At 39.7% G+C, this 11,736-nt stretch overlaps 1 protein-coding gene across 1 annotated transcript in view; it reads right to left on the reverse strand.

Moving 5' to 3' along the window:
* necab3 (N-terminal EF-hand calcium binding protein 3) overlaps nucleotides 1-11,736 on the reverse strand; it is a 38,498-nt gene that overhangs the window by 23,799 nt on the left and 2,963 nt on the right. The window contains exon 2 of the mRNA XM_052130170.1: nucleotides 8,192-8,216. Within this exon, the coding sequence (XP_051986130.1) occupies nucleotides 8,192-8,216 (25 nt within the window). The remainder of the gene's footprint in view (nucleotides 1-8,191; nucleotides 8,217-11,736) is intronic.

Genomic DNA, 11,736 nt, shown 5'->3' on the forward strand with positions numbered 1-11,736 from the left:
TAATTTAAAGCTTTTTTCATTTGGAATTTATTATTTTTTAATTTAATGCTTTTTTCATTTGGAATTTTTTATTTTTTAATTTAATGCTTTTTTCATTTGAAAAACAATTTTTTTTTTATTTAATGCTTTTTTCGTTTGGTAATTTATTTTAATAATGTAATGCTTTTTTGTTTAGTAATTTATTTTAATAATGTAATGCTTTTTTCGTTTAGTAATTTATTTTAATAATGTAATGCTTTTTTTGTTTAGTAATTTATTTTAATAATGTAATGCTTTTTACATTTGAAAAACAGTTTTTTTTAATTTAATGCTTTTTTTGTTTCGTCATTTATTTTTTATTTCTTAGCAGACTTGAACATTTTTACTGGTACCCGATTTATTTAACTGGTGACTTTTCTTTAAGAATAGTACAAATCTCAAGAGTTAAACTACCAAAAGTGTCAAAATGTTCACCAAGGACGAACCCAGCAGTCTATACTTTTCTCCATCTACTTCTGTCCCGCACTATAAGGGTCCAAAATAATGGCCCAGTGTGGTTTTTAGGCTTAAAGGTGTGAAAGCTGTCAGGATGAAATGGAGGTCTGACATGATAGAAAGAAAAACATTTAGAGAAACGTTAGAAATTGCTTCTGTAACTCAATGGAGTTCTCAGTCTGATTGAAGATCAACTTTGTCTCTGATGTTTCTCCTAAAAATAGACATATGAATCAATTGTTGAAATGCAATAAGAGTAAAGAGCTTTACAAGCAAAGCTCAGATCATTTACTTTTGAATGAATTGAATAAGATGTTTTTAGTTCAATATGAAACCTCTGACTTTGCATTACAGATGTTGGATCTTGGCAAATCTGAGCAAACAAATGATGTTTACCCTTTAAGCTCTGAAAGTGTTTTAAAGATTTCCATACCCTAAATGAAAGGCTTAAAATGAAGTGTGCCGCACAAGCCCTCAAAAGTGAAGCCAAAACGTCTCGATCGCCCCCCGGTGGCTGGTCCTAGTATAGGTCATAAACCCCGCCTCCCCATGTCATTCAACGGGATGTGAGACCAACTAAACAATTAAATTACACTTCACATATCTTTTTTCCAAAGATAGTTTCTGTCATTTACTGTCGTTTCTATCACGTTGATGTAATTTCAAGTGTTTGTTTTCAAAATAAGTTTGTTTTTAGTTATTTGATGCTATAAAAACGGTGCTGTGACATCATGATTGACAGCTGTGATTGACAGGTTCTCTGAGCGGAAGTAGTCACTGAAGCACCAACTGACTTTTTTTCGGGATCTTCGGAGGACTGAGGAGATTGGCGCTTTAAATTTAATATCTACATTTCTATAATTAATAATTTCACACCGTCATAAGTCAAAAGTCAAAAGTGCAGGGGCGTGTGCTTGCGATTGATTCGGCAAGAGTGAGGGCGGGGCCTTGATTTCGCGGCTTTACTTCCTGCTCACTACTGCGCAGGTCTGGTCCCGAAATCGCAACTGCGCAGACTCAAGTCCCAAGATGTCAGCGCCATATCGGGACACTGGCGACTTCAGTTCTCACCAATGGAAAAGAGCGAAGGGGCGTCGTCCATCTTTTTTTACAGTCTATGCTTAAAACTCGTAAAAATAAATAAATAAATACAAGTAAGGAGGGTCAAGTGTTTGGTATCATTGTAAAGAAAACGTAAAAAAAAAAAAAATGTATATACAGTAGATTATGATACATTCTGAGACTCTCAGCCTAAGAAACTGCAAAAAAAATAAATAATTATTGAGCCATAAATGTGCTTTTGTTCTTATTTTTCTGATCTGACATTATACATCTCTGGGTGTGAATAAGGTGTCTCCACCAAAAACGAATGTTTTGCATCTGAGAATTTTTTTGTTTGTCCATCAAAACAATCAAAAGTTATAGTATTATTACAATTATTTACCATAGTCTCCAAAAACATTTTCATGTGTCCAAAAGTCTCTCCAAACAAATAAAACATAATAATTGTACATAAGAACTAATTACACATGCAAACACAACAATGACTAAAGGTTTGCATAATGAGAGTTTCATTCTGTGTCATTTGTGTCATCATTGAGTCTGTGTCGTGTATTTGGCGCCATCTGGTGGTCATATGTAACATTGTGCTTCATGTGGATTATCTAATGATCTATGCATCTGATTATCTTGTGTGTGGACTCGTTTGTAAGATAATCACCTCCATTAAGTAATGGTACGTGTTATTTTATGTTCCGACATTCTTATCACGTAAACAACATAATTGACAAAGACATATTCTTAGCTATTACTCGCTATATTTTTGTCTGAGTAAAACAAATAGGCTGGTTGTATTCGACTCTTTGCGAGCTTTCCAACAACATATGACACATGGATATTTGATGATTTTAATGTTTTACTAATTACAATAATATGTGAAGTGCAATTTTGTTTATAAATTATCAACACTTCTGATTTGTTCATTTCATCGGAAATTAGAGCTTCCGAGCTTTAAAACGATACCTATATTGTGTTGGTCAAGACTGTAGTTATTCATATTTTGACGTACATACTAAAATATGCATTAAAAAAAACAGTTTAAATAAATACAGTATATGGCAATGGTGCTAAAATATAAAACCATTTATAGAAATTGAAAACAGCAAGTGTAGAAAAATAAAATGTCCAATGGAAAATTAACGTAAACAGCTGATGAGAAGTTTGGATCCAGAATTATCCAAGCAAACATTGTCTACAACAACCAATAATGGAATATTACAATTTAATTTCCACAGTATCGCCTGACTTTCACTGGTTAAAAACACAGTTTGAAACAGGCACTATATCCTTCCTTTGTAGATAATGATACAATTTAATGCACCACTACTGTGTTCAAGAAACAGCTTTGCTGTGCACCGTTCAAAAGGAAACTCTTTCAAACCCAAAAGGGAAGAGGAGCAAAGTTGGATTTGAAATGCATAGGACACCATCTGGCTTCTTTTAGAGTCGCCAAGGTGATACTTCATTTCAACACAAAAGCCTTGAATCCTCTGGCTCAATTTGGTGGCTCTGCAATACAATTTTGAGAGAATACAAATGAAGATACTCAATTTAGAAAGCGTTAAACGATCAAACATCATTTCTGAAAGGAATGATTGAACATTACCACTTTAATCTGGTTAGGACTGGTTAATGAGAAACAATATTGTTCAGAATTTGTTAATATATATTCGGGCATTAATTCTGACATTCAGTGATGATTTTATGTTTTCAGTTGTATGCAATTTTACTTGGTTGCCAAGGCGTTGCTTTGTGGTTGCTAAGGTGTTATGAGCGTATTGAGCATGTTGCTATGTGGAGGATAGGGTGTTCTGGGTGGTTCCTAGGGTGTTGCTATGGGATGTTTGTGTGGACAGTCAAGGCATTGCTATGTGGTTGCTAAGGTGTTCTGAGTGTATTAAGCATGTTGCAATGTGGAGGATAGGGTGTTCTGGGTGGTTCCTAGGGTGTTGCTATGGGATGTTTGTGTGGACAGTCAAGGCATTGCTATGTGGTTGCTAAGGTGTTCTGAGTGTATTAAGCATGTTGCAATGTGGAGGATAGGGTGTTCTGGGTGGTTCCTAGGGTGTTGCTATGGGATGTTTGTGTGGACAGTCAAGGCATTGCTATGTGGTTGCTAAGGTGTTCTGAGTGTATTAAGCATGTTGCAATGTGGAGGATAGGGTGTTCTGGTGGTTCCTAGGGTGTTGCTATGGTATTTTTTGTGTGGACAGTCAAGGCATTGCTATGTGGTTGCTAAGGTGTTCTGAGTGTATTAAGCATGTTGCAGTGTGGAGGATAGGGTGCTCTGGTGGTTCCTAGGGTGTTGCTATGGTATTTTTTGTGTGGACAGTCAAGGCATTGCTATGTGGTTGCTAAGGTGTTCTGAGTGTATTAAGCATGTTGCAATGTGGAGGATAGGGTATTACTGGTGGTTGCTCAGGTTTTGCTATGTGTTTGTGTATTGTAGGTCACTGGCAATATGTTGCTATGTGGTTGCTAAGGTGTTCATAGTGTCTTTAACGTGTTGCTATGTGGATGATAGGATTGTCACTATGGTTTTTCTATGTGATTGTGTGTTGTGGGTCACTGTCAAGCATTGCTATGCAGTTGCTAAGGTGTTCTAAGTTTATTTAGCTTGTTCCTATGTAGGGAAATAGGGTGTTCTGGGTGGTTGCTAGGGTGTTCTGAGTTTATTTAGCATGTTGCTATACGTGAAGTAGGTTGTTCTGGGTGGTTACTAGGGTGTTGCTTTTATTATTGTTCTTGAGATGTGGGTCGGTTTCAAGGCACTGCTATGCAGTTGCTAATGTGATCTGAATGACTTTAGCATGTTGCTATATGGGAAGTAGGTTGTTCTGTGTGTTACTAGAGTGTTGCTTTTATTATTGTTCTTGAGATGTGGGTCGGTTTCAAGGCACTGCTATGCAGTTGCTAATGTGATCTGAATGACTTTAGCATGTTGCTAACTGCTAGATTGGTTTGCTGTGTGTTGTGGATCCCTATCGAGGCATTGCTAGGTGCTTGTTATGGTGTTTTGAGTGTATGTTAGCATGTAGCTATGTGGGAAATCGGGTGTTCTGAGTGGTTGCTAGGGTGTTGCCATGTTATTATTCATGTGTTGTGGGTTGTTGTCAAGTCCTTGTTATGTGGATACTGAAGAGTCTGAGTGGTTTCTAGCACATTTTATGTAGTTGCTGAGGTTTGTTCAAATAACTAACCATAAAGTGTGTGCAATAGTAATAGTGAATGAATGAATGAATGTTACATTTCTATAGCACTTTTCTGACACTTCACTCAAAGCGCTTAGTGATCCTTGCTGACTAATTTGTTCTTTTTTGCAGGACCTTGGATTCCATTATCTGCAGGCTATCAAGTTCATCTTTTCTATCAGCTCTCTACTCTCGAAATGTTTCTTCCATGTTATCTCGACCAGCAGCGTTGTCAGATTGAGTCAACAGATGCGACTCAAGCAGACAAACATTTTGATGCCCTACCCAATCTGTCTGTTTGTCTGAGCAGCCAGAGAGATGGAGACATGCATAGAAAGGGAATAAAGACAGATTAATGTAACAAGATGAAGAAAATTATGTAAAAGAATGGTAAAATGATGAATATAGAGTCAGAACGAAAGAACAAAGCTATGTTTCAAAACCTAGTCGCTATCTACTACCTACGTAGGCCTTGTATTGTATTTTTTTTTCAAACTGAAATGTAACATTTGAAAAATGTTCTTGCTTACAAAAAGATAGACACAGCGCAATTAATATTACAGACTGCAGGTGGACATGCTAGCAACCACCCAGATAACTTAAGCAACTTGCTAGCAACCACCCAGAACACTTTAGCAACATGCTAAAAAGCAGTCAGAACACTTTAACAACATGCTAAAAAGCATTCAGAACACTTTATCAAGAGAAATTTTAATAAAGTTGAAACTGACTGACCACAACCCAAAAAAGTTGGTTCTTGAAACAGTGAGGTGAACTCACAGATCATCTGAGAATCTGCAGCCTGAGGGAGTGAGTGGCTAACTAGGTTAGTGAGAGGTAGGGCAGGCCACATTTAACTCATCTTTTAATCTTTAAATAATTTCCCTTCAAGTCACTGAACTCAAAAACTCTCTTTTTTAACTTGTATGTTCTACTTAGCAGCCGCGTTCTTGTTTGACACCACAGCACCAACTTAATGTTGCTTTATGGTAACTAAGGTGTTCTGAGTGTTTTGTTAGCATATTGCTAGGGTGGTTGCTAGGTGTTGTTGGTCATTGTGAACACAATTCTGTTTAGTTGCTTATGTGTTCTGAGTTTTTTTTTTTTTTTAGCATGTTGCTAGGGTGTTCTGAGTGGTTGCTAGCCTGTCCTAGGTAGTTCCTAGGGCATTGCTGTTTGGTTGCTAATGTGTTCTGAGTGTTTTTTAGCATGTTGCAAAGGTGTTCTAAGTGTTTTTAATGTGTTGCTATGGTGTTTTGTGTAGCTGATAGCATGTTCTATGTGGTTCCTAGATGTTGTGGGTGGTTGTGAGGAGAATTCTGTTTGGTTGCTACTGTGTTTGGTTGCTACTGTGTTTTGAGTGTTTTTAGCATGTTGCTAAGGTGATTTAGGTGGTTGCTTGGTGTTGTGAGTGGTTGTGAGGGCAACTCTGTTTGGTTGATAATGTGTTCTAAGTAGTTGCTAGGTGTTGTGAGGGCAAATCTGTTTGGTTGATAATGTATTCTAAGTAGTTGCTAGGTGTTGTGGGTGGTTGCCGGGGCATTGTTGTTTGGTTGCAAAGGTGTTTGAGTGTTTTATAGCATGTTTCTAGGGTGTTCTTGGTGGTTTCTAGGTGTTGTAGGTGGTTGCCAGGGCTTTGGTGTTATGTTGCTACAGTTTTCTAAGTGTTTTTTATGTGTTGCTAGGGTGTTCTTTGTAGTTGCTAGCCTGTACTAGGTGGTTGCTAGGTGGTATAGGTGGTTTCCAGGGCATTGCTGTTTGGTTGCTAAGGTGTTGTAAGTGTAGCCGATATCATGTTCTAGGTGGTTGCTAGGTGTTTTGGGTAGTTGTGAGCACAATTCAGTTTAGTTGCTAATGTGTTATGAGTGTTTTTTTAGCATGTTTCTAGGGTGATCTGAGTGGTTGCTAGCCTGTCCTAGGTGGTTGCAAGGTAGATTCCATGGCATTCATTTTGGTTGCTAAGGTTTTCCAAGTTTTTTTAATGTGTTGTTAGGGTGTTCTGTGATAATGTATTCTAGGAAGTTTCTATGAGTTCTGGGTATTTTTGGGGGTATTTCTGTGTGGTTGCTAATGTGCTCCGAGTGTTTTTTTAGCATGTTGCTAGCCTGTTCTAGTTGGTTGCTAGTTGGATGCCAGGGCATTGATGTTTGGTTGCTTTTTAATGTGTTTCTAGGGTGTTCTGTGTAACTGATAGCATGTTCTAGGTGGTTGCTAGGTGTTGTGAGTGGTTGAGAGGGCAATTTTGTTTGGTCTAATGTTTTCTGAGTGGGGTTTTTAGCATTTTGCCAGGTTTTCTGCATGGTTGTTTGCCTGTCATAGGTCATTGCTAGGTGTTGTAGGTGTTTGCCAAGACATCTCTATTTGGTTGCTAAGCTGTTCTAAGTGTTTTTAATGTGTTGCTAGGTGTGGTGGATGGTTGTGAGGCCAATTCTGTTTAGTTGCTAATGGGTTCTGAGTGTTTTTGAATGCTTTGCTAGGGTGTTCTGGGTGGTTAATAATATTTTCTATGTGGTTGCTAGATGTTGTGGGTGGTTCCCACCTTAACAAAGAGCTATGGCTCTTTGTTAAGGTGTTCTATGTTGCCAGAGCGTTCTTGCTGGTTGCTAAGACGTTGCTAGTGAGTTCTAGGTGGTTGCTAGGGCATTCTGGATGCTTGAGAGGGCATTGATAGGTGGTTACTAGATTATTTGGGGTAGTTGCTAGGTGGTTGCTTACTGGCCCTGGTCAAAATGCACCTAAGTTTAATACCAAGTGTTAATGGTTTAATCAGTTCACTAAACTAAATATAAACAATTTAGTGACAAAGATCACTACCAGATATGCTGTGCCTGTCACATCATATATGAGCAACCTTGCTCTCATATTCACTCCATTTCTCAAACTCTGTTTTCCTCAGCTCTGATGAAAGAATGATTGAAGTGGTAAGAAGATAATTGGCATTTTGGCATAATGGTAATGACCTGTGAAAGGACTGCGGTGTCCCAGTGACGGCTTCTCATTTGTGATTAGTTTGAACTGCGTATCATTCTGTTCTCTCTCACTCCCTTGTTACTTTAAAGAATAAACACACAGGCCGACTCATTGGCTCAGACACAAATCAACAGACAGGCCAACCGCGCACGTGCCGGGGGGTCTCCGAGCACTTTGAGGCCCAAAACCCTTGCAGGTTTATTCATTCGGAAGTTAAATACCAAAACATCAGTCAGTTTTTCCAAGAAAAATTGCAAATTAAAATTTAAAGGCATAGTTCACCCAAAAATGCACCACATTTGAAAGTTTCTGTACTTTTTATCCATTTTAACGCTTGCCAGTATGGATCACTATCCACTTTACGTCAGAAAAAATAAATATATTTTGTTACTAATTTGAAATATAGCTTGCAGTTGAAGGTTTATGAACCACTGTGCAACAACGTCAGGGAAATAGACTCTAAATTTGACGTATTAAAAGACGGAATACACACTCACCATTTTTGTCAGCTCTGCGGAAAATCTGTTGAGAGAGAAAGATGATAACAATTGTCAATAGGCAGCGCATCAACGTGAGCAGCATTCAGAGGATTGTTAGAAACACTCAGTGGTGATCAATATGCAGCATAATTTGGCCTGAATGTCTTTAATGAGCTGATATGAGTCATCAACTCCTAATGTTCAGTTCCCAGACTGACACAGATTGAATTGACACTCTATTTAAAACGATTTAAAATGGCCTGTTACGCACAAACAGACAACACACATAATGAATACAAATAACCACATAATCGTGCATAGATCAGATAACAAAATAAAGGAAAAAACGCTTTCCACCTCATAATACATGCATCAAGTCAAACTCTATCAGCTTATGCTCTTCTAATCAGTCAAAGTCTCTCAAGCGGTTTTCGTCTCCTCTCCTTTCGATTGGCTCTGAGGTCTGTAGCACTACCATATCACTTTGTGAAAGTTTGAGAACGGTCTTCGCTCATCTGATACTCGAGCTGAGAATATTGTACTAATATTCTGAAGGTGTTGACAGTGCAATCATCCACTGGCCATACACGGCCCTTCACTCCTGGATGGGGTCGGCACCTCGGTTAGAGTTGTTTTTGGACTTCTCAAGTGCTTTTAACACCGTCTGACCCTCCGTTATGACTGAGAAATTGCTGTTATCGCAGGTTGAAGCCCCTATGGTGAATCAGTTATCAGTGTTTCATCTTCCTTGCAATGATATGTAGGAGCAACAGCATTTGCCAGATATTTTCTACTCTTAATCCTCATGAAATTCTCGTTCTTACTTTAATGTTACAGTAAGTCATTTCTCTGCTATTTACTTCTTTTATTTTGCTTTGTTCTTACATTGTACAGTGCATGACTTTGGAAGTTTTGGAGTATATTATACAAGTCAATAGTGCTTTTGTGTTGCTTTTTTGTCCTTTCTGGAGCTCAACAGCCACTGGTTGCCATCTGCTTTGTTGTATAGAAAAGAACAGCATCTGCTAAACATCTCCTACAGGGTTCAATTGACATGCGGGTGAGTAAACGATATAGCATTTTTATTGTTTGGCTTTCTGAACTATCCCTTTAAAGGCAAGCAATGTGAAAATGGGTGTGTGGCAGGGCGGGGGGCGGGGCCGGGTCATGATGCTACACACCCGCCCCCTAATCAGGCTAATCAAGCCTCAGAGAGGGATAAAGGCCGACTGGAAGCGGCAGTTTGACAGAGAGAGAGATTTACGGGCAGCTGTCCGACACCTGCGTGTGTTTGTCTTTTTGCTTAGTTCTTCATTAAACTATTATTTATATTGTCAAGCCGGTTCTCGCTTCCTCCTTTCCATTAATCCCTTTACACCCGGGAAGGAGGAGGGATGCGCCATAGGGGAGTCCTCGCCACTACCATCCACCCCAACGGGAACGGAGCAGCTGCGGCCATCCGGTGGAGGACGGAGGAGCCCGGCCGCCTGAGAGCGGACGAACGGCTGTTGACCGCGAAGGGAGAAGGGGCTCCTAACCGACAGCCTGGTGCGGTTACCACTGCCAGGGGTGTGGGAGACCCCTACCGTCCACCAAAAACGCGATGGGGAGTTCCGTCCGCCAGGGGCCGGAGGTCTGGCTCCGATCCGTCTGGGGAGGTCCGACTGTCGTCCATTAGAGGCTGGAGGAGTGGCCGAGGATCAAGCTACGGCGTATCGGAGAACCGGTGAGTAAGTGTTATTTTCTCTCTCTCTCTCTCTCCCCCACTGCCGCTCCGTGTTGGCCCTTCCCTCTCTTTTTAAAATGTTTTGTTAATTTAGCACGATCGCAGTTATGGTGTGTTTCCCTCACCTTGTCCCCTCCCTCATCCTGGTAGACGGGGATGACCTGCCGGCAGATGGAGCAGAAGCTACGCCCCTCATTAGGGAATGGCTCCCCGGCCTGAGAGAACGAGGGAGGATTGTGACAGGGCGGGGGGCCCTGTCAGGCTAATCAAGCCCTAGAGACGGATAAAGGCCGACTGGAAGTGGCATTGCGACAGAGAGAGAGATTTACGGGCAGCTGTCAGACACCTGTGTCTGTGTTTGTCTTTTTGTTTAAGTTCTTCATTAAACTATTATTTATATCGTCAAGCCGGTTCTCGCCTCCTCCTTTCCCGTTAATCCCTTTACAGTGTGCAACACATACTGTATTTTGTTTAGCTAGCTTACTAAATTAAAATCACATTCAGGTAAATGGTCGTAACTAAAACAATCAATTAGATTCACAAACTCAATACATTCGGCTCTGAGTCTCAAACATCAAAACCAATGCTGACTAATCCCTTTTAGATCATTTTAATTGAATTTTATGAGCAGGTCACATCTTTGTTGATTTGTTGAGCTTTATATGAGCTTTACATTATTTAATACCGTTTGTAAAAGCCAGCCAGATGTGCAAAAGCACATTGCCAAAAGATAAGTGTGGATAATGCATCATTAACAATGTCCTTTAAAGGTCATTCGAGCGTCCTGCCGCGAGACTGTTTCCAATGGGTTTCTGGCAGGTGTTGAACCAGTGGGGAGACAAGGGTCCTACTGACTCCGTTCACAAGAAAGAGGAAGAGACTAAGGTGGAAAAGGAAGAGAGAGAGCGAGAGAGCGAGAGAGAGAGAGAGAGAGAGAGAGAGAGAGAGAGAGAGAGAGAGAGAGAGAGAGAGAGAGTATAGAGATAAAGAACAAACGATTGATTAACAAAGCACAATATCAGTTGAGTCATGGGCTCTTTTCATATTAGCATACTAACATAACCGGTTCTATTAAATCTACAGCACGACCAAAGTAGTCTGATTCCCAAACTGCAGCATGATAAGGTCATGTGACAACAATGTAACATGTGTGAAACCTTTATAAGAGCATATATTATTTAATGTAGATCTCTTTCTGTTTCAATGGCTACGGTTCAGTATCAGTATCAACTGCTTCAAACGTGGGCCGAGGGAATTATAAGTATCTGTTCGCTCTTCTCTTGTCAGCTTTAAAAATCTCAAAGATACAGACTCGGGGAAGATGATTAGCAATTATAGCCTCAGGGAACGAATTATGAACTCCCACACACACAACCTCTGTCCATCGCCCTGTGAGAAACTGAGAGTTCACAGTCTATTTTATTGACAAAGCATCTCTTAAACTAATGAAATGTTTTCATTAGCAGGTCATGTTCCTCATTTCACTCAATATAGGTCATAAGTCACTGGGGGAAATGAACGTTTCATTAATAATCTCAATTTGATGGTCCATCTGTTTCCAAAGGCAAGCGTCACTATTACTGCTGATTTGAACAATCCCTCTAAACACAAACTAAGATTTAAAGGGATAGTTCACCTAAACATGTAAATTCAGTCATTGTTTACTCACCGCTGTGTTGTTATAACTCTATATGACTTTCTTTCTCTGAACGCAAAGGGAGAAATTGCGAATGAATGTTGTGCTCAGTGATGTCATACAATGGCAGTTGTATGACATCACTGACCTCTTCAAGCTTCAAAAGAACACAAAAGTATCATTCAGAATTCTAATTAATTA

Source organism: Xyrauchen texanus, chromosome 7 (genome assembly GCF_025860055.1).
Source record: "Xyrauchen texanus isolate HMW12.3.18 chromosome 7, RBS_HiC_50CHRs, whole genome shotgun sequence".
Lineage (NCBI taxonomy): Eukaryota > Metazoa > Chordata > Actinopteri > Cypriniformes > Catostomidae > Xyrauchen > Xyrauchen texanus.